Source organism: Heteronotia binoei, chromosome 21 (assembly GCF_032191835.1).
Source record: "Heteronotia binoei isolate CCM8104 ecotype False Entrance Well chromosome 21, APGP_CSIRO_Hbin_v1, whole genome shotgun sequence".
In the NCBI taxonomy this organism is placed as follows: Eukaryota; Metazoa; Chordata; class Lepidosauria; order Squamata; family Gekkonidae; genus Heteronotia; species Heteronotia binoei.
Genome location: NC_083243.1, coordinates 89,323,385 through 89,351,379, shown reverse-complemented (window position 1 = coordinate 89,351,379; position 27,995 = coordinate 89,323,385). Strand labels below are relative to the sequence as shown.

The 27,995-nt window shown below is 42.4% G+C and overlaps 1 protein-coding gene across 3 annotated transcripts; it reads right to left on the bottom strand.

The window, feature by feature from the left end:
- Positions 1-27,746, bottom strand: LOC132590101 (serine/arginine-rich splicing factor 5-like). 3 transcript variants are annotated; one of them, XM_060262950.1, is made up of 9 exons: positions 27,621-27,746; positions 27,185-27,249; positions 25,377-25,513; positions 22,604-22,674; positions 20,945-21,037; positions 18,847-18,919; positions 10,656-10,729; positions 9,436-9,546; positions 1-1,483 (listed from the first exon to the last, which is right to left on the bottom strand). In XM_060262950.1, exons 3-9 carry the CDS (start codon positions 25,500-25,502, stop codon positions 1,234-1,236), a joined length of 798 nt encoding a protein of 265 aa, XP_060118933.1. In that variant the 5' UTR covers positions 25,503-25,513; positions 27,185-27,249; positions 27,621-27,746; the 3' UTR covers positions 1-1,233. The 3 variants fall into 3 exon arrangements, with proteins under 3 accessions (XP_060118933.1, XP_060118935.1, XP_060118934.1); XM_060262952.1 differs by having other exon boundaries at positions 1-1,480; positions 27,621-27,718; XM_060262951.1 differs by lacking the exon at positions 27,185-27,249 and having other exon boundaries at positions 27,621-27,702.
- Positions 27,747-27,995: the final 249 nt, after the last annotated feature.

The following is a 27,995-nucleotide window of genomic DNA, read 5'->3' as shown; positions in this document are numbered from 1 at the left end:
TGCAGTAAGCCGGGGGAAAACATTTATTGTATTTACTGTATCACATCAATACATTTAAACATTTTAGGGGCCAATTTACAAATATTTCAAGCAGATTCCCTCATTTTAGGTAACTGGAAGCCAGATAATTTTGTGACCACAATATAGTTAAGGACTAACAATCTACCACCTACTAACAAAAACAAAAGCATATTTGTAAACCTAAGAAAGATGCCCTTTTACCTTCAGCATTAATAAATTCACATCACATTAAGCCTTTAGTGGAAGTCTGTGTGGACAATTCAAAAATAATCCTCCCTACTTAAAGTTGACAAACTGCTACTACATGTACCATGTGTACCTGTACTTTGTAATGCTACTCTCTGGTAGCTATTCAGCAAAACAAGCTCTCTTCTTGACCTTAAAATAGGAATTCCAGCAAAATGCGTGTATGCTAATTTCCAAAGGGCTCCCCTTCCATGAGAAGAGGCCTTCTTAGACTACAAGTTGCATCTACTTATTGGACAACTTCCCCTTCTGTTTGGGTCATTCACAACAGGAAAAAGGTTCTGAAAACCTTACCCTATCCAGATGCAACCTAATATAGAACACACACTTCTTGTCCAAGGATTGTTCTAACTAGGATTTTTAAAAATGCTCCACTTTCACTTTGCCAGGTAACATTTTACACATCCTCCATGGCTGACTACTATTTATGTAAATACTAGTTCAGAATAAAGATCACACATTCACAATCCAACTATCCCCTTGTGCACTACAAAAGGATGCATGTATAATGTGAATGTTAGCTGGAACTTCTTTACATTGCATGTTAGTGGCCAGTGCAGTTCAACTAAATATGTGAAAATGCCAATTAGGAGGTAATCCCTGTGCAAACCAGAAACACAGCCAAAGGATTTTGAAAAGTGGTACCACAGTCCACATCTTAAGTTCATTATATTCAACAGCAAGGACACCCCCTCCCCCCCTATGACTGCTGCTTTAGCCAGCAACAATTTACCTAAAGCAGTACATAACACATTTGGGTAATTACAATTTGACAATTCAATTTTTTTTTAGTTAATAATTACAAGATACCCAGTTCCATTAAGGATGGGGTGGGAGTTTACATCCACACTTCAGATGTCTATGCTCACCTGATGAATTTCCTCCCTACACACACCTGCAACTTATTTCAAGCTTGTAGAAAAATTTGACTTAGAAATGAAACATTTATACATCTCTCAAAATACCTTAACTGCGGCTTTCAGCAGAACTTGACCTAGAGCGAGACCTCTTCTTGGCTGGAGGAGGAGACGGAGAGGAATTCTGTGGGCCAGAGTGGTGGTTTTTCTCAGAGCTCTTCCTTTCAGGTGTACGGCTGCGAGAGCTTCTCTTCTCAGGTGTACGGCTGCGAGACCGAGACTTGCTGCTTGACTTGGAAGACCTTGCAGATCTAGATTTGCTGCGAGATCTTGAATAACTTCGTGAACGGGATCTGCTTCTGATATAGATTGAATTGGTTTAAAGCTAAATATCTAAGAACCCACTATGCAATCTGTAATATAGGCCCAATACTCTGTACCTAGAGTATCTCCCCCTAAATAACTGTGGAATCTATGAAGACCATAAATATTGCCTAGTGATACTGCTAGCCACAGACAGGGTATTTTATTAATTTCTGAAAATCAATCTGTTCTGTCCTATAGTTCTTCATCACATTGCTTTAAAGGTCACTCCTGAAATTCCCCTAAGGGTCTAAAGCCAATTGTAGGAATCTCCAAAACACTGTAACTGGAGAAGTACTCAAAACCACAGCTGCACATATAGAATTTATTTATTTTACTTCATTTATACCCTGCCTTTATCACTACCGGATCCAAAGCAGCTTATATTGTTCTTCTCGCCTTCATTTTATCCAAACACACTGTGAGGTATGCTAAACTCAGACTGTGTCACTAGCCCAGCAAGTTTCCATGGCAGAATGAGGATTCAAACCTGGGGCACTCAGATACTAGGCTGACACTCTATCCACTACCATGCTGGCTCTCATCATGACCATTTGTGCCTTGGGGGAACAGTCAAAGAGCAGTACTACTTCCACTATGGCATCTCTCCCTTGGATGCAGCATGAAAGCATATCAGATTTTGAAACCAACAAGGGTGGAACTTGAAGCAAACTGAATCTGGGTCCATGTACTCTAGTCTGAATAATGCTGATGTGCTTTATTATGTGCAGTATGGCAAACAAAAGATCTCCAGTCATTTTCAGTAGCTATGCTAAAGTATCATGGGCAGATGCCATTTGGCTGACAGCACAGAAACAAAGGTACAAAGCATGTGTCTGGGAAGACCTGGCACACTTTCTATCCATAATTTGCAGAGGAACTGAAATGGGAAAGGAGTAATGCTCCCCACAAGAAATTTTCTTCCCTGCCGTTAGTTCCCCCCAAAACATCAGCAACAGCTGTTCTGCATTACTGTTTGAAAGCAGCTGCAATTCCATTCCTTTGGAAGGTAGTGCTTCACTGAAATCCCAGTCAGTTTCTGCACTGGCACCACTTTCTTCTACTCAGCCTCCTCTTCCTCAAAACGGTGAAGATGTCATGTAGCCAATGGTATCTGGCTACGTGCCTATGTCACTAAGCCAAATGTAGCTAATGTACAGTTAGGAAACTGCTTTTACATTGAATCAGCTTAATGGTTCACGAAGGTAAGAAACAACCAGAAAAAAGAAAATGGTACCAATGCTGCAAATATTGGTAAATCTGCACGAAAGAGGTAAGCACAAGAGGGTACATATTAGGAGACATCTCCCATTACCTGCGAAGCCCCCTTTGGCATAAAAAATGTTACTCACGGATCACTGCTCAGTCGTACACAGATGAAGTCACACTCACCAGTGTAAAGGGTTGAATCCAGCACAAAATTTCTGCTTGTGCAAAAGCCCTTTCACAAGCAGAAACACAAGAACACACTGCAGTAGCCACTTGCACTGTCAAACTCACTGTATCCCCATTTGAATTTTCACTAAGGATGGGCACAAATCAGTTGATGAACTACAGTTCTTCACATATTTTGGCCCATTTGTGTTTTGTGAAGTAATGTTCATGAACTTTTATAAATTTCAATGCAGTTCATGGTGGTTCATAAGGAACAGAAAGCAGGTGTACCTGCTTTCACAAAAACCAGTTCAGCTGTTTGGTTTAAATGACCGGGAACCATTTAAGCCCCTGCTTTCTGCTCCCTGCAAAAAGCCAGAGAGCAGAAAGCAGGGGTTTAGATGGCTCCAAGCCTGGGGCTGAGTGCCCAAGAATAAACAGCTGAGCCATGTGGAGCAAACTCCATCGGGCTCATGTGTTCAAAAGCGCTTTCTTGGGCAACCAGCCCCAGGCTTGGAGCTATTTAAACCACTGCTTTGTGCTCTCCGTGGCTTTTCAGAGCAACCAGCCCCAAGCTTCCTCCCTACTTAAAGTATATTTAAAACCCTGTTTTCTGCTCTTCACCAAAAGCAGTGGGAAGCAGAAAGCAGGGCTCATGAACCCATACAAACGAGCTCAGTTCGCAAACAAACCTCCTGATTCAATACAGGTTTGTGGTTCAGCCATGAACCACAAACTGAACCGCAAAAATGAGATTTGTGCCCATCCCTAGTTTCACTTGTGCAAGATCTTGTACGACCAATTTCTAAGCACTACAATATATACGGAGGAATATATACAATATATACAGAGGTGTTGAACAAGATCTTGCACAACCAGAAATCTGCTCCACTTATTTATGCTTCTGCACCCCTGATTCAAGCCATAATGCAGAAAAAGACAGGTTGCTTACCTGTAACTGTAGATCTTCGAGTGGTCATCTGTGCATTCACACTCATGGGATAGAGCGCCTGTGCCGATCCTCGAATCGGTACCTAAAAAGCCCAGGATTTTTTCGTGCTCGGTACCAGTGGGCATGCACAGGTGTCCCAGTACGCATGCTCACCGGCGCCAGCGCGAGGATCCCGCCAGTTCCTTCCTGACTGCTGGAAGCCCCTACTGGAGGGAGACCGTCAGCAGTGGGGAAGGAGGGTGGGTAGTGTGAATGCACAGATGACCACTCAAAGATCTACAGTTACAGGTAAGCAACCTGTCTATCTTCTTCGTGGTCTCTGTGATTCACACTCATGGGAGATTAGCAAGCAACACATACCTGGAGGCGGGAAGACGGTCAACCGGAAGAAACAGCTTGCAGCACTGCAGTTCCCAAATGAGTCCTCTGTTGAGCATTCACGTCCAGCGCGTAGTGCTTCATAAAGGCATGCAGAGAACACCAAATGGCAGCCTTGCAAACATCTGTCAGGGACATGCCTTTCAGGAATGCCACCAACGTCGCCATCGCCCTTGTAGAGTGGCCGCAAATAGGCCCAGGTAACGGCTTCTTAGCCAACAAATAACACAGTTTAATAGTCTCTGTGAGCCATTTTGAAAGCCTCTGAGATGAAATCCTGGAACCTAACTTAGGGGCAGCGTATGAAACAAAAAGCTGCTTGTCCTTGCGAAAACTCTTGGAACGACTTAAGTAAAACAATAAAGAACATAAGAACATAAGAGAAGCCATATTGGATCAGGCCAATGGCCCATCCAGTCCAACACTCTGTGTCACACAGTGGCAAAAAATTTTATATATACACACACACTGTGGCTAATAGCCACTGATGGACCTCTGCTCCATATTTTTATCTAAACCCCTCTTGAAGGTGGCTATACTTGTGGCCGCCACCACCTCCTGTGGCAGTGAATTCCACATGTTAATCACCCTTTGGGTGAAGAAGTACTTCCTTTTATCCGTTTTAACCTGTCTGCTCAGCAATTTCATCGAATGCCCACGAGTTCTTGTATTGTGAGAAAGGGAGAAAAGTACTTCTTTCTCTACTTTCTCTATCCCATGCATTATCTTGTAAACCTCTATCATGTCACCCTGCAGTCGACGTTTCTCCAAGCGTCTAAAGCGTGCAACCTACGTTCCTCATCCGAGGAAGGCGTAGGATGAAAAGTGGGCAACCAAACTTCTAGGTTGAGGTGGAACTGAGAAACCACCTTGGGGAGAAAAGAAATATCAGGAGCTAATGAAACTCCAGCTTCCTGAAAAACAAGATACAGGTAGTCACAACGCATTGCCATGGGCTCGCCCGCATGACGTGCTGATGTGATGGCTACCAAAAACGCAGTCTTCCACGAGAGAAGCTGTAAGGAACATGTGGCCATCGGCTCAAAGCGACGACGAGTCAGTCTGTCCAACACCAAAGTCAAATACCACAACTGTGGGGGCGATCTGGATGGGGGATGAAGCCTAAGCAGACCTTTCAAAAAACCTCTTAGAATGAGGGTGTGCAAAAACAGAATGTCCCTCCACTGGTTCATGGAACGCAGATATTGCTGCCAAATAAACCTTGATGGAGGAAAAAACAAGGCCAGCATCCACAAGATAACAAAAACTCAAAAATTCCTGACAATCCCACCCTTTGGGGAAAAATTGATCAACTAGGAACTGAAGGAACTTCCGCCACTTCCTATCATAGGAAGCGCGGGTGGAAAGTTTCCTGCTATTCAGGAAGACGGGCTGGACTCTGCTAGAGAACCCACAGGGTCGATAAGCCACGCTGTCAGCTTCAAGTGGGGCACGCTGTGATGGAGGACATGACCTCCCTGAGCTGACAGAAGGTCCGGTTCCGCCAGGAACTGGTAGAAGACCCCCCCCTCGCCAACTGGAGCAGGATCAGGAACCAGTTCTGGCGAGGCCACCAGGGAGTCACCAGGATGCAGCAAGGTCTCTCTCTTGCGATTTTGTTGACCACCTTCATCAACAACAGCAGAGGCAGAAACAGATAAAGAAACCGACCTTCCCACGGAAACAGCAGACCGTCTCCCAACGACTCTGGATCCGCACCCTCTGGAACAAAACAGAGGACACTTCCTGTTCTCAGCTATGGCAAAGACATCCACCTGAGGATACCCCCAAAGCTGAAAGACAGGTTGGAGGAAGCTCCACTGCAGTTCCCACTCGTGCGGGGAAGCCACGCCCCTGCTGAGGGAGTCTGCCTGCAAGTTGAGGACCCCAGGGAGATGTGCAGCCTTCACAAAGATGTCGTAGTCCAGGCACTCCGACCACAGGTCCAGTGCCAATGCACAGAGCTGTCGAGAGACTGCCCCCCCCTGCCTGTTGATGTAGCACAGGGCAGTGGTATTGTCCGTTAGCAGAGCGACAACCTTCCCCGCCACCAGGGGGCGGAAAGAGCGGAGAGCAAAATGAACTGCCAGCAGTTCTAAATAATTTATGTGGCAGTGAGTTAATTTCAGAGGCCAAGGGCCCCCCACACACAGACCGTCCATGTGGGCCCCCCAACCCCACAAAGATGCATCTGTTGTGATAGTCACAGAAGGTGCAGGGAGATGAAATGGAGCTCCCTGACAAATGTTGCTCTTTGACTTCCACCATTGCAGAGATTGAAGAGTCACAGGTGGAATGACAGGCCTCTTTCAAGGCGAGTCTCTCAATGGTCGAAACTGACGAAGAAACCAGAGTTGTAGGCCTCTCATCCTCAGCTTTGCAAAAAGTAGCACGCTTGTCGTCGCCGCCATCAGCCCCAGCATCCGCTGCAGCTGCTGTGCCCCACTTTCGACTTTGCAGAAGTTGCACAAGGTTGATAATGTCCACCACTCTCTGCTGAGGCAGGAACACGCGATAAAGGTTCGTATCCAGCAAAACCCCTATGAACTGAACTGTCCTTGATGGAGTAAGGTGTGATTTCTCCAAATTGACCTGCAGACCCAAGGTGTCGAGAAGATGAAGAGTGCCGGCAATGTGGGATGACAAACTCTCTTTCAACTCCTCCACAAGGAGTCAGTCGTCAATGTATGGAAAGACTATCCCTTGAAGCCGGAGATGGGCAGCCACAACGCTCATCATCTTCATGAATACCCGAGGTGCAGTGGACAGGCCGAACGGAAGGGCTTTGAACTGGAAGTGTTGAGAACCTACTGCAAACCGAAGGAAATGTCTGAACGCAGGATGGATGCTGATGTGGAAGTAAGCATCTTTGAGGTCCAGCGTTGCCATCCAGTCCCCTCGGTTGATGAGGGGCAGGATTGTTTGCAGAGTGGACATTCTGAACTTCTGGTAGAGAATAAACTTGTTGAGATTCCAAAGGTCCATGATTGGTCTCAAACCCCCATCCCGTTTGGGAACCAGGAAGTAACAAGAGTAGAAGCCTCCCGTCCTGGCCTCCATCGGGACCCGTTCTATGGCTTGTTTCTGTAGGAGGTTGCTCACCTCCGCCAGCAGAGGTGGGGAAGGGGGTGTGGTGATTACCACGGATTGGGTCAGAATCTGAGCAAAGTCTATTCTGTAGCCTTCCGCTACGATGGAAAGCGCCCACCTGTCCGTTGAGATAAGACTCCCAGGCCGGTAGGAAAGAGGCAGATGGATGAAGAGAGGGTGGGGACGGTGACGCATGCTACGGGAAAGTCAAAGGCCCTGCTTTTGGGGGCAAGTGCCCTTGGACTTGCTGGTGGTCTGAGAAGCATATCAGTTCCTATTGTTACCCTGTATGGGGACCTGCTTTCTGGTTGAGCAGAGCGAGGTCGCCACTGTTGTCCTGGGGAGAACTTCTGGTAGGGTTTCTTAACCCAGGGCTTATGCCACTGTTTCGATTCGGGAACTCTGGAAGGAGCCTGGACACCCAGGTTCCTGGAGGTCTTTATGCTCTTATCAATTTCTTGCAGAACAGTGTCAGTAGTAGTGCTGAAGAGGCCTTCTCCCTCAAAAGGCAGATCCTCCACAAAGGCCGTGGTGTCTTGCTGGAGGGCTGTTGACCTCAGCCAGGAGTGGCGTCGAAGGCAGACAGCCAACGTAATCGTTTTCGCCGAGATGTCCACCATGTGCTTTGCTGCAGCCAACTGTTGCTTGGCAACAGCAAAGGCTTCCTTCTGCAGCTTCTTCGCCACTGCTCTTTTCTCCTCGCTCAGGGAGGACAGGAGGGGGTGAGTTGATCCCATACCGAGTATTGGTATCTAGCCATGCACGCAGCATAGTTAGATACCTTTACTCCCAGAGCCCCTACAGAGTAAAATTTCCTCCCCACATTATCCAACTTTTTCCCTTCCTTATCTAGTGGGAAAGAGTGAATCTTGCAAGCCTTTGAGGATGATGACACAACCACAGAATTCGGCTTTGGATATGAGAAGAGGAATTCTGCCCCAGCCTCTTGGACATGGTACAAGGACATGGATGGTCCAATCTCCTTGATGACACCGGAGTGGAAGCAGGCTTTGCCCAGGGCTCCTTCACTGCCTGAAGGATCACCTTGTCACAGGTAATGCAACCGCCGTAGACGTGTCCCATTGCATAATGTCGAAGATCATATCATCCATGACGGGTTGCAGCTGTGTCACTGGGAGGGAAAGAGAGGTCGCCATCCTCTTTACCAGGTCCCCATAAGACTTCAGATCCTCCGATGGTGAGATAGGAAGATCCTCAGCCGTATGCGACACTGGCGAAGGCTCCAGGGCCCTGTCCAGATCGTCGGTACCGACCTTGGAGTCCGACGATGAAGACTCTCTTCGCAACGAATGTTCTGAGAGTATCGGTGTCAACTCTCTGATGGGCGATCGAACCGCTACCGACGAGCGTGAATAGACCTCCACCATTACAGCGCGCCTCTCAGGCAGGACGGAGATCGATGCTGAAGGGCGGTGTCTGGAATGTTGGGAGAGTCTTGACATCTGGGATGCCTCAGATTGCCGGTCCCACTCGGCAAAGTCCCGGGGTGGATACCATTGGTACGGTGGATAGGGGTACGAATATGGAAAAGGCCAGTGGCGCTGATCCGAAGGTGGTGGTAGTGGGAAGCGACGAACTGCTGTCGATGGTTCCAATTCCCTTCAACCCCTCGCCTGGTTCATCGGCTCCGACAGCTCTATCGGTGCCGACCGCTCGAATTCTGAAACTGAGTCACTCTCACTGCGCCGCCTCGATCCGGAGGAATGGGATCGCTGGGTGAGATCGATCTCATGCTCCGATGCCGAGAGACGGAGCCAAAAATTACTTTACCGACCGAGGACACGAAAGGAGATCCTCTCAGCGCAGTGGTCAGAAAGGAACTGGCGGGATCCTTGCGCTGGCGCCCGTGAGCATACATACTGGGACGCCTGCGCATGCCCACTGGTGCCGAGAGCGAAAAAATCCCGGGCTTTTTAGGTACCGTTTCAGGGATCGGCGCAGCCGCTCTATCCCATGAATGTGAAGCACAGAGACCACGAAGATTAGGTTAGTCACACCTGATCAGGTGTAAAAAAAATCAAATATCCAGAAATATTTTGGGCCAAGAGTTTCCTAAACAGGCAAATACTAAAGCTCTTTATTGGAAGATAAAAACATTTGGAGTAGCAATTACAATGTTATGAGTTAACATACCTGCGCCTTTTGCGATCTTCAATTAGTTTAATTCTGCGTCCATTCAACTCACTGCCATCCAGTTTGTCCAATGCACTCTTCATATCACTAGACGATGCAAACTCTACAACACTGTGAAAACCATTAGCTAAGTTACTATATAGTTGGTGATTACAGTTGGAGATAAAATATTTTTCATTTACTACACTTGCAAAAGTTACAATTTATTTTCCTAATTTGGAATACTATAACTACAAGCACAATGATCCTAACTCCTTCAATGTTTGTAATAAAGTTACAATGAATATTAGCATTACATTCCCTCCCCCCACCCATACACAGAAGTCCCTGGATACACTCTGTATATTATCCTTGTATCTTCTTTAAAACTTGGATAGTAAACATTGTTCTTCTCCCTCCACAGTTTTCTCCTTTGCAACAGTTCTTTCCTTACTTCAGTCATATGTCTGCTGCAACAACAAACCTTCTTTGTCATGGGGGCTTTCAGTAAGTTTTAGATACAAAACCCTATGCAGTTGGTTCCATGCATCCAAAGAGGTCCTAGACTTCAACAGCAGAGCGCCATACTGCAATGGCACATGCATTTTTAAGAAAGAGTTTTAACCTTCTTCCACCTTAAAAACCCATTGTATGAATTAGCTATTGGAATTAGTATACCCCCAGGTCAGCCACACCTTGACAAAATCACTATTTGTTCTAAGTTGACCAAACTTGTTTGTTGAACAGAAATACAACTGGGATCAATAGTTAACAGTCGCTCCTAACAGAAATGCTATGATTGAGCTGATAGCCTCATAATGGTCAAAGCTCAGCATTATTTTTAGTTACCATGATTAAAACCTTGAGAACATAAGAAAAGGAAAGGTCCCCTGTGCAAGCACCAGTCGTTTCCGACTCTGTGGTGACGCTGCTTTCACGTTTTCACGGCAGACTTTTTACGGGGTGGTTTGCCATTGCCTTCCCCAGTCATCTACACTTCCCCCCCAGCAAGCTGGGTACATAACTGCCTAACTATTTAAATACAGCTACCTATGCTGATACTTTCTGCTTCCCCTAGTCTTGTAATCTGACTACAAAAGAAATTTTGGCTAACAGATAATCCTAAAAAGATCCCAGTTCAGTTTACAAACATCAATGAACTTAGTTGCAGCTAGCTATCCAGCCTCCTTTAGAAAGGAGTCGACATTCATTTACTGAGAATTATACAACTGTGATCTTACCCTTCATTTGGATTGTTTCTGTGAGCATCGACAAAAGTCACTTCTCCAGCCTTTCTCATGAAGTCTTTCAAATCCTGTAGTAAAAGTTACAGATCAGCTTAAAATTTAGTATAAAACCCAAGATATAGTGTTAAAACATCCATGCTTGTTATGGCTAACAATTACAACAAAATCCCATATATTAAAGCTATGATCAGCAAAATTAAGCTAAACTTATAGCTCAGGTAGAGTAATATAACCAATTACAGGATTATCACATATATTTTAACTATGTCACATACAAATAGTGTTATTAAATGCAAGCATTTGACCATAACTGAAGTCTCAGTTTACTTGTATATTAAAGATTTGCCTGCAAACATTCCTCTTCTCATCTATACAAATGTCTTTATTAAGTTAATGCTAAGATTCTGTCACAAGCTGTCAAAAGACAGTGGCAACAACAACTTTTCCGGCTTTTGTCAGTCCGTGTCACAACCTCAGTGTTATTTTAACAGAGACTTGCATTTAATGTAATTGAGACTGAGTCTAAGTTGCAACACTGTACGGACTAAGTGTTATAAATGTTTAAAAATAAGTTGTTTATGAATTATTTCTTAACCTTTACAATGTGCCCCAAATAATAGCTGACATTTTATAGCCACAGGCTACTTACCACAACATACCACAAGTGGTCAGATGATATAAGCAGGTACCTTAAGCAAAGAGTCGCTTGTCCAATACCTAGCAGACCAAGTGGAACTCCCTTACATGGGAAGGGCAGAGGAATGGATCATAGCAATGTGCTTCAGGGGGATGTACCAGAGACCCTGAAAGCACTGGACACAGTCTCCGGAAGTGGCTCTAGAACCTGAGGTTGACCTGTGCTAGCCAATCGAGCTGTGGGCCAACCAAGATCTACATCGCCAAGATAGGTGTGTCATGGGTACCAAAGGGAAAACTCAGAACAGGCCAAGCCCTAGAAATTCAGCCACTAGGAACCCCAACCTCTTGGGTTCTTTCTCCTCCACACAAGAGAAACGAGGGCTAGCCCAAAGCAAGGCTGTTAAAAGAGGTTCAAAATGAACTTGGTTAGATATATATTTGAGAAAAAAAACACAAACAAAAAGCCTAAAAACTGAACTACAGATTACAGGATGCCTCAATTTATTTAGTGTTTAATAAAGTTCAGTTCAGCTTTTACAAACTAGCATGTGAATAAAAACAATCTGAAATTCTGAGACTTTATCCTAACAATGAAACAATCTATAAGTGCAGACATTTCCTCATGGCAGGGTTCAATATTACAAGCTTACTAAGCACTTCAGCCAAATTATGTGACATTCTATACACTTAAACATATAAACAACTCCTGCTTGTGCTAAAGGAGGTAATCACATTTCAACAGAGTACAAGAGCTTTGTACAGTGAAGGCCAAAGTACTTAGTATAGTATTTTGTAGGACTGAATACCCCACACAGAGTTCAGGACATACAATTCAAAGTGATGTTGAAAATACTTCAAAGCCAAAAGAATAAAATTGCTTTCATCAGTACTTGTGTCACTTATTACAACAGTTTAGTTGAGACAACGTAAGAATGTACATACAAAGATACATCTAATTTACTTAAAAATCTGACCTATTTACTTAGTTACACTCTAAGTCAACTGTATGGATCAAAAAGGAAAATGTGTTAATACAGAAGTCCAGAGCTTAGGTGTTTTTTCTTCTATAACTTATATTGAAGCATCTTAGAAAACTCGAATTGCTGTGTATAAAACATGACCGTATAAAGTTATGTTCCCAGCTCTCCCTTCAAGCATATAGAAAACTTGCAAAGACTGGGAAAAAGCAACTATAATAAATATGCATCATCAACAAAGATGCACCAAAATTAATAGATTTTGATGCTTTAAACACCAGTGTGCTGGCCTTTGAAAAAAAAAATAGTATGCAATGAAATCTTAAAGCTTTTATAATTAGAGACTAGAGATCTTTGTTGCTGAGTTCTGAGTATCAGTGCACAACCCAAAGAATGTGACCTTGTCTACAGCCTTTCCTCAATCATTTGTGCTGCCCAGCTATGATGCTGCGCACTGCTTCTCTTTTCCTTCCCTAGGCTTAAAGGGCTGTCCATCACACAGATGGCATGTACCTGCCTGGGGACTACAACTACTCACACCATGAGCAGCAAAATGGCTTTTAAAATCTCATTGAAATCCAGCCATAAGACAGCCATAAACTGATTTCAAAAAGACTTGAAACTTTTTTTTTTTTTTAGATTGCAGTCCAGGACTACAAACCTGAATCTGGCTATGCAAATACTTGTCCTTCCAAAAACCAGTGGGCTTTAAAGTATGTAAGGGTTTTACTATAATCTATTTGATACAATCTAGGCATGTGGTTAGAAAAGGCTTTCAGCAGATATGTTTACTTATATTTAAACAGGGAAGGTATTAATTTCCTGTTAAGCCTCTTCTGCTTCAAAGCTTATGTAAATAATAAAGCCAAATATTGGACAGCAAAGAAAAAAAAATGGCCATGGGTGCAAGATGGCAAAAATTTTGGTTTTCTTTCTACCTGTGTAATGCAGACGTTAACATTTGCCAGGCTTGCAACATATTAAACTCACCACTTTCTTGCAAGCATAATATATTGTCTGTGTAAGCACTAAATAACTTCTGAGGAAATAGGTGCCTGCAATAATTTAGTATTTCTCATACAACTGACAATCCCATCAATCTAAAAAAAATTGGAAAGCTTGAATATAAAACAGCCTGTAGTTTGTATCATGGCTGCAAATAGATTTGAACAGAAAAGGTTCAGTCTCCAGTTTCCCCCTCCCAATATAGATATTACTATTTATTTGCTTACTGACAGCCCATAAAGACTGCAGTGTGACAAGGAGCTCTCCAAATGGGTTTGGCTATTTTCATAATACCTCTGCAAAACCAGGTAAGATTTCTGGTGATCTATAAGAACTGCTATGTGGTAAGCTCATCTACACAAACAGTTTGCCACCAAGAACAGCCTCTAAAAGCAGCCGTTACATTAACTGGGTTTCAGTGAAAATAAGAAGGGTGCCAATTACTGTAACAGCCTTGCTGTTTGAGAAGCAGCTTGCCATAGTGCCTTCAACAAGTTGCATCCAATGTTCCCTCTAAGCTGTAGAGTCTTGTGAGCAAAAATTCCACTTTGTAAACTACTGGTATTAAAGTTGTGAGCTACTGCATAAATTAGTGTGCTCTGGGACCATCCTTCCTGAGCTAAGACAAAAATGTGAGAGCTGGAGGTTAAAAATCTGTGAGCTAGCTCATGCTAACTCAGCTTAGAGGGAACATTGGTTGCATCTGGTTTGTCTCCTTTCTTAGAGACTCAGCTGATCTGGCCACAACGATGCATGCTTTTGTAATCCCACCACTGAATTACTGTATAATGCTCTGCATTGCACTGCCCTTGAAGTCAACTTGGAAACTGTAGTTTGCAACAGCAAGAGGGCTGTTGAGGGCAAGCAGATGGAAGCATGTCATCCATCTTAAAGATACCTATACCTGCTGTCATTTCCAAGTTCAATTCAAGGTGCTGGTTAAGCCTTTCATTCTAAAGGATATCTTCTCCCATATGTCCCCATGCACCAACTATGTCTCTCAGGCTGCCATCTCCACTGAATGTCCCCCCACCCATATCTCTTCCACTATAATTCCCACTTAATGGAATGGGCTCTGTGAGGGTAGCATCATCTTTAGAACTTTTTAGGACATGCTGTGGGGCCATTTTATTTGCTGGGGCTTTTAGCAGGATGACACTTGCAAACATTACTGGGGTTTTGCACCATTAGTTTTAAATTGTAATGCTTAACTGATTTGTAAGCTCCCTTGAACCACAAGGAGAGATAGGATAAGAATTTAAATAAATATAACTGAGATTAGGTATAGAACTGACAAATTATGTAACAGGTGAGATTGCCCAAGTTATAAAGACTATTTTTGACATTACATTTTGTAACTTACATTAAAACATTCATGAAGCAAAACATCCAGAAAATGGCTGATACTGAACCTTTGCAGTGCTAGGCAGTTTAGCTAAAATATGTGCAAACACCAAATAGGATACTAGAATTTTTGTGTGACAGAGGTCTCAGAATGGTGAGATAAAAGTGCCAGTGCACCCAGAAACTGTTCAGAAGGGGACAGACAGACAGGCCTCCTCTGTCAATCAGGTCAAGATTACATTAATGGAAGATTAAGCCATCTAGAGCGGCATTTCCCATTCACAGGGTCGTGACCCGGCACTGGGCCATGTAAGACTCAATACCGGGTCGCAAGAAAAGCCAAAGATAGCCCTGCTGCAGCAAAACATGAGCTCTGCTCTGTTTCCTTCCCGCGTCTCTGCGTTATGCAGAGAAAAGCTGGGCTGCCTCTCCTTCCTTCTCCACCCCCCCCCCACTGTTTGAGATAAAAGCTGGAGTCCACTGGCACTTTCAATCCATGAAGTGTTCTTCAAGGTATGAGCTTTCACGTGCCTTGCAGTTCTTTTGGGGAGATTTCCCCGGGAGGCCTGGGTGGCAAAAAAGAAGGGGGGGATTTTTTTTAAGCTGGGAGGGGCGGGGAGTGGACATTCCAGTAGTTATTTTTTTCCCAGATGACCCCTGGGCAGAATTGTTGTTGGCTGGGGTCATCTGATGGTAAGGTTTTTTCTTTGGCCCCTTTTCTTTCTTTCCCTGCAAGTGATGGTCTGTCTGTATTCTTGGTGCTGGGGGAGGGAAGCAACAGCGGGAGGGCTTCTGGTGCCCTGGCCCCACTGGTGGACATTCTGGTACTTTTTGGGCATTGTGTGAGAGAATTTTGGACTGGATGGTCCACTGGCCTGATCCAACGTGACCTCTTATGTTCTTACTTTCCATGTCTTTATTTTCCTTTCCTTCCATTTCATTCTTTCCCTTTCTCTTTCTCTCCTTCCATTTTTACTGGATGAAACTTTTCTGTTCATCATACTGTTGTTGCAGACATAGGAGCTCTGCCAATGAAATGTTGGCACCCCCAGTTGTAGCCAGCTTGCCTTTCTATGAGATATCTGTGAATGTTGAGTGAGAGGTGTGGGACAGAAAGAGATTATTGGAGATTACTGCTGTATATCTCAACAGCACTGGAACTATGGCACCATTTTACTGGTCCTACTTTTAACAGCTGTTTGACACCAAAATTAAACTCCTCCTGTAGATATTAAAAAGGATGAAAGAAGTTCACTGGCTAAACATCTGCACAACAGGTTGCTTTTATAGGCATGGGAAACAGAGCCAGTAAAAAACTGCAAGCCCCTCATAAATATCCTTTTTTGGATAACTGCAGAAAAGCTTGTATGAATGTCATATAACTTTAAAATCATTAATTGCAGTACAATTCTCTGCTACCTTTCACAGCAATTTCCCAGTGTTTCAGCCAAGGAAAAGTATGAAAAATAGCTGTCAAAAGATATCCTTGAAATCAAGCAAGCTTGGTTGTAGCTTGAGGCAGGGTTCCAGTAGTAGCAGCTGAAGGAAGGGCCTACCAAATGTGTCAGCATATTCTGAGGTAGAGCAGCTGCCAGGGTCCAGTGTGAGTGGTACACAGTGCTGGCATTCCTGATGGCAATGGCAACAGCACTCCCAACTGCTGCTGAGGAAGAGGTGTATAGGTGGTACAGGCAACTGAACATGGGCATTAGGAGTGCTTGAAAACCAGAAAAGAACACACAAAACAGGTGCATGCAGGTGTGGAGGTGGAAGGACAAGACCCTGGAAATGTATGAAAAAGTTGCAGACCACCCACTTTCCACCCACATTTTGGCTCAGCATGAGTTTCAGAGACATTTTTTTGAAAACGAAGTTACTTCAGAAAAAGAGGCAGGTTTGAGGAAGTGTCCTGGAAGTGCCCCCCGAAGGAACATCACTTAGCCCTTGACCTGGAAGTGACACCACAGGAAATGACATAATTCTTATCTCCCGGCTCCACCCCCAAAGTCTCCTGGCTCCACCCCTGAATTTTAGTCGGCCACGAAAGAGAAGTGTAAAAGTAACTGGGCCACGGGGAAAAACGTTTGGGAAACCCTTGAGCAATTAGCCATCACAGCTACAGAGGCAGTATATATATCCTGTATATGAAATCACAGGGATGGCTGCTCCCCTCATGCCCTGGTTCACGCTCTTCCAACAAGCAACTGGTTCTATTAAATTACAGACCATTCTGGTGGAGTTTATTTTGTTCTTTACACAGCTCTTAATAGAATTTTAAACTCTAATAACAAATAGAAAGACAAAAGTATTTGGCTTTTGTTCCAGTCACCAAATGCATCTTTAATGCAAACAGGGAACTCTAGTGTTGACAGCAATTTCTGTGGGGAAAGACCTAAGCAGACAGAATTAAATCTCTGAATCCCAGAGTCAGGACACAACATCAGGGGAAGGCCTTGGCCTCTATGCCCTTTGGTTGGCCATCCAGAGGAACTGGTTGGCCACTGTGTGAGACAGGATGCTGGACTAGATGGAACTACTGGTCTGATCCAGCAGGGCTCTTTTTGTGTTCTTAAAAGCACAGAATTCTAAAGTGGCTTAAAAATGAGATTCCTGTTCCTCTCAAGGGCTGATTCATATGCTGCTGTCAGCAGTTTATTTAAAAGACAAATAAAATTGTATTCCTAAAGTACTGCATTAATACCGAGGTTATTAAATATCTGCATATCATATTTTAGATTTTCTAAAGTATCTCCAAAGTTCCAGGTGTATACACATGTATAATGGACTTCAAGGATTACTTCATCATGCATGTTGTCCTCTCAGCCTATGGAGCAATCAACACTCTCATGATTCATTCTGCTAGCAGCAAACATTTACTTGCTTTTTATAACAGCCTGGTATACTTCCAACTACATTTATATTCCAACAGCACTCCTGTTCCTGACCTGTGTAATCACCCCCAACCTGTTTTTATTGTTTTTCTTTACTCTTTGTGTCTGTGTCTGAAGAACAGATATTGATAAAATTAATTAAAAGCAAGGCATTTCCTCACTGTGAGATTTAAAACAAAGCACAATAGCTCTTACTTGCTCCAAGGTGAACATTTCTGCAGAAGTCAGAGCATCAGGTAAAGCAAAATAACTTTTGAAAATTTAGAATACTCACAACTGAATGTTCATTGCATGGTCTGCATAATATTACCCCCCTCAGCCCCTTCCAACTCTAGAAAAGTTCACTTCTGAGGCTGCAAGATCCATATAAAGTAACAGCCACGCAGTTTGGTGGGTTCCAGTAAAGAGGCGAAAGGGGGCAAAATCTCTCCATCCTGTCAGAAGAGATGCAGTGATGGAAAAGGCAAAGAGGGCCATTCCATCCCCTTCTCCCTGCAGCCCAGTGGCCCACACAGTTATTATTCCATACAGGTCTCACAACCCCAGGAATCAACTTTTCTGGAAAGGAGATTTGTGCCCCACTATGATTTCAACTAATGAGATCACAGAATCCAACATATGTTAAACTGTCTACTCAAAATGAAACTCAGTTTGCATATTTTGCCTTTGTAGAAGATGCTGCAGAGCTATCATAAACTTAACTTCATAATCTGCTTTCAGTGGAAATGACTGGTTGGTGTGTGTGTGTGTGTGTGTGTGTGTGTGTACACACACGCACATGTGAGGGAGGGAGAAAAGCAGTTAAACAGGATTGCATTTCCTGATTTCAGATCACTTTTTCTCCTCAGTTTGAAAACCAGGCAATTTGATGTCCACAACACTTCTAGATTTGTAAACTGGATCTTACAACTTTAACACACAAAGTGACCAACAAGCTCCTTTCTGAGTATAATGTAGGAGACTCCTTGCACTAGAACACAGACAGTACTTAAACTCCATGGTCATTCTGTTCATTCTACTGAAGCCAGATACAGATAGGAATTAAATTGTAGACTTCATAATTTAAAAATATTAGATGTCTCTATATTGTTTTTTTTACATTTCTTATAAGATGATTACAGTTGTCTAAGAAACACTAATCAGAAGTTCAGTTTTAAAATACAAACATAAAATATTTATTTGTTGGTCTGCAGATCAAATAATGCCAAGCTTCCGTTTTAATTTAAAAAATATTTTGGCTGCTTTAACTGTTGTGTTAAATGTTACACCATTTTCTTCAGGAACCACACTTGAACAAAACAATGTTATTAAAGATCAGATTCGACTCACCTGCCAGCTAACACGTGAAGAAAGGTTTTCAACTATAAGTCTGTGTTCAGTACGAAGAGGCGGACCATACTGGCTACAAGAGACAAACATGTTTTCAAATTAATATTCATTTCTACTTCATATACAAAACTAAAATGTGCTTTGCTTTGACATATTGCATAATACTACTTAACAAAACTGATAGCACTCCCATAAAGCTGACTACTCTATTTAAGTGAGGGTCAGGCTACCAGGCAGTTACTTGCTGCTCACACACAGAAAGGAAAAAAGTCATTAGGCTTGGCCCAACAAGGTCTCATTTATGTCAGATTTGGCCCTCATAACAAATAAGTTTGACACCCCTGTACTAATATGTTCAGTGAAGACACAAAAGTGATGAACAATCATGTACAAATCAGCCCTAGGAGGAAAAAACCATTTGTTTGCTATAGCTCTTGTATTATTTACTCATAAAAAACTTCTTAAAGACATAACATAAGCTGATGCACTCCAGTTCACTGTACCACAATGCCACTATGTCTGGCTTACTGTTAGCAAAGCCAAAGTGCTATCATAGTAGCATGAATAACTAATACCCCATCATTTAGTTTGCTGAGGGAAGCTGCCACAATCCATGTCATATCACATAAAATTCAACTAATGGTGTGCTCCTTTTTGGACACTGATGCAGAGGCAACTCCATTTTATTTGCATACCTCTAAAAGCCCCACATTTTCAGAATATCCAGATCTTCACTTCAGAGCATTTAAAACAGAAGCTCCAGAATCCCCCAACTGGCAGGTCGAGTCCCACTTTCCACTAACAGAAATAGCAGTCTCTTCTTGTCTGGCACCATGTGCCTGATGTCATGAACTTGACAATCATGCTAGATGCCCATGACCGTCAGCCACATTTCCTATTTAAAAGTTCACTTTTAGCCTGGACCTTCGACCAGTCTTACTGCAGCAAAATCACTGCACTAAAGAAAAGAGAATCTAAACAGCATACTGCAATATGCATAATTAGATCTTCTCAAGTGTCTTTACCATAAGATTGGCAGCTGCCTTAGAGTTAAATGCAAAATTGCTACATACGCTACATATAATTCAAAGTAATAACATGCAAAATTATTACAAATGCCTAAAATCCTTCAAGCACAATTTACTTCAGACAGCAGTCTGCAGTACAGAAACATCTAATTTTAAAGACACAATAAGAGTATATTTCCAAAAATATTATCAAGTACGCACTATAAACATATATCTAATGCGGACTATCCTGTACATTTCAATATTATAGACACCTATATTGTCTTCAAATACCTCAGACCCTCAAATTTTGTTTAAATTGTAGGCTCCAGTGACTTGGGCAAAACATGTACTGTAACAGTTGTTCTCATTCCATAGCTTACCAAGTTCCCAGCCAAAGATATGTAGTAATGGGGCAGATCTTATCCATGCCTATGTGAAACCCCTTAGATTAGTCAGGCTAATACAGAACCAATATTTATAAATATTAAATTTCAAACTAGGGCATGCTTGGGTTGTTGAGATGAGAATGAGAACTAAGCTTCACAACAGTATTCATGGGAAGAAAGGAGGTATCAAGTGCTAATTAATTACAGAGCAATAATTAATGACTTTGTTGGCACATTCTTTTCTCTCTGCCTTTAGATTCCTCAATGCAGTGCTCTAGCTTCCATTAATGGAGTATTTGTACAAGTTTCCTAGCAATAATACTAAAAGCTGAATTGAAACCTTTTTGCCAGCAAAAAGTGCTGGCAGGGTGAAGAAGCAACTTTTGTCAATTCCTTCCTACCACTACAGACCGCCCCGTGATGTCCAGTGCTGCTCACTGAAGTCCTCTGACACCTGAGGAGAATTTTTTTTGGGGGGTGTGGTGCAGTGGAAAATGAAAAATAGCTACACTCTTTGAAAAAAAATTGCAGTGTAACCAAAATTAACATGGTAAACAGCACTGGCTGACCAAACACCTTGAAATACTATGCAAATACCCAGGAGTTTAAAGTATTTTCAAGTCTTGGAGTCATGCAAAATGGTTGGGAATATGCAGTTTGCTCCACAATTGAGCATGAAAATCAACAGAGCAAGATACTTACCTAGATCCACCTGCATAGGATTGGTAATAATTGAATCGTTGAGGATATCTGCCCCTGCCCCCTCTTCGAGCTCTGGCATGTTCAATGGTAACTCTTTAACATAAAAGTAAAGATCAACATCGCTTCTTTAGTTCTTTAGGCTTTTCCTTTGGAAATACACACAAACAGTGGCACCCCCCCCAACACCAGCATCTAACTTTAAATTAAAGTAATGGCTTAAAAGGGACAACTGAAAACTAAACCTAATAAAGCAAATGCCTACTTTAACAAGTGTAATCCAGAAAAATAATTTTGTGTGTGTGTATAAAATGTTGTATACAATGATACATACTCACGCTATAGCATATGTATTGCATATGAGAGGTCCTCCTGCATTTTTGCAACATTTGTACTGTTTTGCTTGAGGAATCAAAAAAATATACTTAACAAGGCCTCTGGCAAACACAAACAACTAAAAGAAAGACAAAGTTCCCTCTTTCTTGCAAAGCAATTTGGAGATAGTAAGAAAGAGCAGAGTTTTACTGCACTGCTCCAAACAGCTGAATAAATAAGAAGTGGAAAGCCATGATATTCTCTCATTAGTGCTGAAGCACAGTGAAAGGAAGATTCCTTTTTTTACCTTTTCCAAACTGCCAGGGGAGAGGGATGTGTGCTGCTTGGCTTTCTTCTCATCAGAGGACCAGTAACACTTGTCTCTCATGACAGGATTTGCATTTGTCAAGTTTGCAATTTAGTTTTAACAAAACAAACAAAAGTCTAAAATGATCCAAGTGTGTTCATTTGGGTTTTTTTTAAGTGCAACTGCTTCTGGTAAGTCACATGTGAATGACAGAAGCATGACCACACAAGACTACCTCTAATTTGTTAACCATCAAATCAGGAATTATATTAAGCCACAGAGTTCAACAGGGTCGGAGAGTCGCTGACATTTCCCTGCTATGAAACAAACCTGAAGCTGAGCAAAGGACAAACTGCACGGTGTGATCACCCAAATGCCCTAAGAAGCTAAAACATTATGATGCCCTTCCTTGAATTCCATCATTTCCCTTCCCTCTCTAGGAAAATGGAATACATAGCTTTTTGAGTGATCATATTAAATGGCTCATGAATATGGATTAGTCCTATGGAATTGAAAGTAGATATGGTGCTGGCTTCCTGAAACCATGGTCTGCAAATCAGGAGCTAGTCACAGGAATGCATATTTATTCCCGCCACCATCCCAGTGAAAATATCCTGATTCCCCTTTGTTCTTGCAATTTAACGTTAAAACCACACTAATGCTAACCAGATTCCCAATCTATGCAGCAAATATTTATCCTGCCATTTCTCCAAGGAGCTCCGTGCATCACTCCTTCACCATTCAATCCTTACAATAACCTCATAAGAGTGTGAGTCACTGGTGAAGGACTTCCACCAAAATCATGGCAGAACATGCATATGAACATTGATTTATCAAATGCTAGCCTGAAATTCTTAACCTATTCCACAACACTGTTTCATGTTCTCTTAATCAGAGTCTGAAAACTCTGGTTTCAGTCCCACTTAAGGTGGAAGAAATGGGAATTCTAAAGAGTGGCTTATAGGTTGTAAACTGCAATTTCCGGGAAGCTTTTATTACACTGGCACTGCCAATTTTTTTATCTGAAACAAAAATATTACCTTTCATTACACAGTTCTTTACCATTCAATTCATACACTGCATCATCTGCATCTCTGTGATCTTCAAATTCCTATGACAGAACAACAAATGAGTTACACAATTAGAACTTAAGAGTTTAACCCGATTTCAAACTAGACATAATTTTTCCAGTGCCTTTCGTTTTTTCCCCACTTTAGAAATATTGGGTGATAAACCAATGATGACAGGTTTATTCATATTGTTTGCAGCCCATACAGGTAATCCATTATTGCAGTAATGTGAAAACAGAGCTTAACAAAGAAACACAGTGATATGTATTTGGAATTTAAAGGATTTTTTTTACTGACTACAGCTCCAAAAATATTTAGAAATGTCAGAAGTATATATACACTGTCAAAGGTACTATGCAAGACTCAAAATGTGAGTCAAGTTTTACTTTCAGTTTTTAATTGTCCATATAAAGACTGCAGAAGAACCCTGTTCTAAGTTTGCAAAAGACAAACTATAATCGAGACAACAATGGAAATCCTAAGTACACCTTTCAAAGGTCCATAGGTTTTTAGTAGTTGTCCTAGCATTTTAATGTAGCTATTACAATCTGAAGATTAGCTTCATATTGTCTGTTCAGCAGTACTTTTTTAAAAAGTGAAATACATGTAAAAGCATTTTAAGCAGCACCCCAAGTAAGATGGTTCCCAGCATTTGCAAAAGGCTGCTTGATGCATGCATATGTGAAAGTAGATGCATAGTAGTGCTTCATAAGTCATCATAACCATATACAGCAGGTGGACTTGGTATACAGTTCTATCCTTTCAAGATATTGTGTACTAATATGCAGGTAACAATGTTCCCAAATATAGCCACTTACCAGCATCTGTAAACCAAAAATCTATTGTGGTGGAAGACAATCCCAGAATTGTTGATTTTTATAATTAGGGGAAAAATCCACCTTAATTTCACTTTTTTAGCATAATGCACAGAGGAGTGACTCTACAACTTGTCTTTTTAGGACAGTCACCTGCACATTAAAAAACCGTGTCCCTAAAATACAGCAGTGTCACTTAGCTTTCTTTGTGTAAACAGAAAAACACCTGGAGCAGAACATAAACCTGTTCTCATTAACTATGTTTTTCATAGAGTTGTCTATTAAAGACAAGATGATCCCCACCCAGGAAAAGAACATGCTGAACACATACACTTGTAGTGCCCAACATCAGCACAAGTGTGTAGTGCCCAACATCAGGCACTCTCATGCCACAGGCACCTAATGAAATTGTATGAGATGGGCAAAGCTTCTACCCAGAACCTAACAAGTCAGCTGAGGGCAAAGGTGGTGCTGAAGTCTTTTTAAAGGAAATGGCCTGGGCCCAACAAGCGTTTCTTCCAAGTGAAAAAGTAGGGGATCACTAAGCCCATGCAAGAAAGCTGTGCTGGGGATCATGGGACTGGCATGCACAAAGTCATGGGAGATAATAGCTGTAATATGATGGAAAATTGGGGACAGTTGAGTGAAAAAGCTGGCTGGATTCAAACAAATAAAATTTTAAGAGATATATACCATTTGGAAGAGCATGCCCTGGTTGGGTAGGTTTGCTTTCTCTTCCTGTCACTCTATGCCTATTAAGGTGAGAGAAAGAATCCAAGTGCTCCTGCCCAGCTGGGCAAGTGCAAAGAAAACATGGCTGAATAGCCATTTCTCTGTCCCTCTCTAGGAGAGAAATGGAAAGAGAACAGAACTCTATCCAGCTATATTCTTCACTCAGACAGGCAAACAGATGATCTCACTGTTTTCTTCTCTTCCAGTTGCAAAAGATAGAACATGAGCTCCTCTAGCCATCTTTTTCCCCTCAGCTGGCAGGGATGGCTTTTTTTCTCACACACACACTAAGTCTCCACATTGATGCTATGGGTGAAGAGATCTAGGCCCCCTGATGCACTGCTTAGTACATGATTTTTGCTGGGTTTCTGACAAAAATGGAGGACTATGTAGATCTTGGTCTAACAATAGTTTTTGGTATTCATATGCACACACAAGACCACAGAACGAAGGTAAGTTGCATCTTGTTAAAGATCCCTCTTGCTTTATAATCTTAATACACTCAAGACTCTACTAAAACTAAAGAACATGCAAGACTGAAGTTAGATCTCTCCTGCTGCCATAGGTACAAGTTCTCATTCTCCCTTCCACCTTTAAAGAGTTCAGTGTCAAGTCTGAAAAGGAAAAAAGAATACAGGCACAACTAGTGCAGTACCAGCAAAGAATCGCTAGTGCACTAATGGCAGTTCCCCTCCTGAATCCTCCCCATCTTTTAAAAGTGGGAGGAGGGGAAATAAAGACAGGGAACAGAATAGCAACTCTCGGGCTCTGTTCAGGGAATGGAAACAGTGAAGCAGGGGAGACAGATGAGTGAATCTCAGCAGAGGGGACCCCCCCCCAAAAAACATACAAGTTAAGCTTAAGAACAGCAATGCACCTTACCATTTAAAGTTTTTCCACAATAGCTGCTCTTAGTAGCAACCATGCTTTACAGAAGGATCTACAGCTAACAATGGGAGGAAGAATCTAAATACTCAGGATGCATTAATTGATCTAATTTTCTAATTTGTGCATGCCAGCCATACGTACAAATATCCCAGTAAGATAACATCGTATTGGATAGAAGTGTAAGATCCTTCTGGATAAAAAGGCAGGGTAGAAATCAAATCAACAAATACACCAAATTATACTGTATTGTGTAACCTGCATAGTGTCTTCTAAAGTGGGACAAGAAAGTCTTTTAAAAGTGTACCTACCACAAAACCAAAGCCATTTTTCAGATTGATTTCACGTATACGGCCATATCCTTTAAAAAATTTCTCCACATCTCGCTCTCGGGCATGCGGACTTAGACGTCCAACAAAGACACGACAGCCACTCATCTTAAATTAAACTGCAAAAAATAAAAAATTAGTAGTCCTCATACTGATAATCTTTCCAAAACAAGCCTCATTATATTTCTATCAAAATCCAGGTCAAAACACTATACCAGCCACATTAGCCAACTGACAGATAAACACATTTCTTATTATAATAGCCATTTCACATTTTGTGTGTGTGATATGGGTTAGCTATGTAACAAGAAGACCTCAACTAGGAAAAATAATTCAGATGGTTAGCTGTGTTGGTCTGAATCAACAGAACAAAATCTGAGTACAGTGGCACCTTTTAAGACCAACAGAGTTTTATTCAAGGCATAAGCTTCCCAGTGCATGTGCACTTCTTCAGGTTCATGTGTGCATGCACATGAAAACTTATACCTTGAAAAAAACTTTGTTCATCTTAAAAGGTGCCACTGAACTAGAATTTTGGGGGGAAATAAGTATATTTAACTATATTCTTTTGGGATTGCTACTATACAAAATTTGAATTGTTGCACTGCACAGCTGCTACTATACAAAATTTGAATTGTTGCACTGCACAGCTGCTACTATACAAAATTTGAATTGTTGCATTTAAGGAAATAAACATTGTCTGGACAGTAAAAGGCCTTTTTATGTTCTATTACTATTAGCCTCTATCTGCTCCTAATTTATTCTACCCCTCACTTTTAACTCTCTCTTCAACAACACTGTGGCTGGCAATTTGGGACCCAGGGTAAAACGCAGTACTAAGTAGAATTACACCATTCTAAGAATTCCCTTACAGCAGAATCAGTGTTTAAATAAATACATTTGAGCAGCTTATCCCATAGATCTAAACAGTAGTGATTTGATGAGGCTCTGATCCAGCTCTTACAAGTTCTTTCATAACATTTTAACCACAGCAAGGGCAAGAACGGACCACTGTTGCACCGACAGAAGCTGCCACCATCTCCGGTAGAGTGCTATACCCACAGAGGCAACAGGAAGGATTTTAAAAATAAATAAAACTGCTATACTCTAAGCACTATAGTAATTCCTATCAAACCTGAAAGGCACTAAACTGGTGGAGAATATACCTAACAAGGAACAGAGTAACCCATTAGTGCTGAAACACCTGGTTTTCACTACTTCCGAAACAGGATATTGAGCATTACAGTTACTGTTAGCTACAAAACTGACATCCTAAGAAATTCCAGCAACCAGTTTAATATTTGGGAGAAACATGCAAACATGAATACAAACATAACTTACAAATCCAGAAAATTCATGGTCAAATATTAAGTCCACTGTCACCTTGATACATCACTTAACTCATTCTCAATAAAATAATCACCAGGATTTTTCATTATACTAATTTCCATTAAAGTGTGGGAATATAAAGGGGGTCGGGGGGCACAGAGCAGAACACTTGAATAGCACAGTGACTGATACGTTTCCCTACCTAGAGAAGAATCAACAAAGCAAAATAAAGCCTTACCGGACGTGCATATGAATTCAACCACAAAACTTGAGCAAATTACCTTATTACCAAGGCTCTCATAAGCCTGAATACTAAAAACAAAACAACAACAAAACCCACAGGAGATAAAAAGACGTTGTTTATTTTTTGAAGAAAGATCTATCCAGCAAAGAGCAAGGCAAGAGGATATTAACAACCAATAGAGCTTTTGCTTTCAAGCTCTCTTTCCCAAAACAGTTACCTTCCAGGCGAGATGGGGTGAAATCTGGCTGTTCAGGTATGCCCGAGAGGCCTTCTCTGCAGAATCTGGAAAGCGAAGAGGGTGGGGGAAACGAGGGTGTTAACGGCAAGAGACAGACAAGCGTGGGCGCCTGGGAAAAGGAAGGCGGCGGTTTGGGCACGGGAGAGGATCCTAGAGAGCAAAGCCGGGAAAACCAGCTGAAGTCCCCATTCAGCTCAATGCCCGGAAGGAAGACCAGGAAGGGTCCTTATAAGACTGCGCTTCGGCCTCTGAGCCTCGGTTCCCCTCCGCTTACAAGAAAGAATAAGCAAGGCTTGCTCCCTCTCACACCTCTTCACCTTTCCTGTACCTGCCCTAAAAGGGCAAGAGCACTCACCCGCGGCACTCAAGTTTAGCCAGCTCGCTAGAAACCCCCGTGCACAACCACAACACTCACCTTGGTCCGCCAGAGAAAATGGCGGCGCCACTTCGTTTGGAAAGAGCAGCAGCGAAGGCGGCAGCACGTTCGTCAAGTGCCGCAGCGTAGCCACTTTTAGCCAACCCGCTCGAGGACTACAATTCCCGAGTGGCAACGCGCTGGAGACCTCTTCAAATTTTCTTGACGGAGCTCGGCTTCTTGGGATTGGTAGGCGGCTGGCCCGGGCCGCTTAAGGAAGCCACGTAGAAAGCGGGGGCTGGCAGAAAGGCAGGCTGGGGAAGCTATCGTAATAGTCGCGTGGTGTTAGTTGGTGGATATTAATTAAAACGCGCGTACAGAGTTGACCTTAGTCAAAATTAATCCAGCTTTACCTTCTATTCAGCCTTCGCCCGA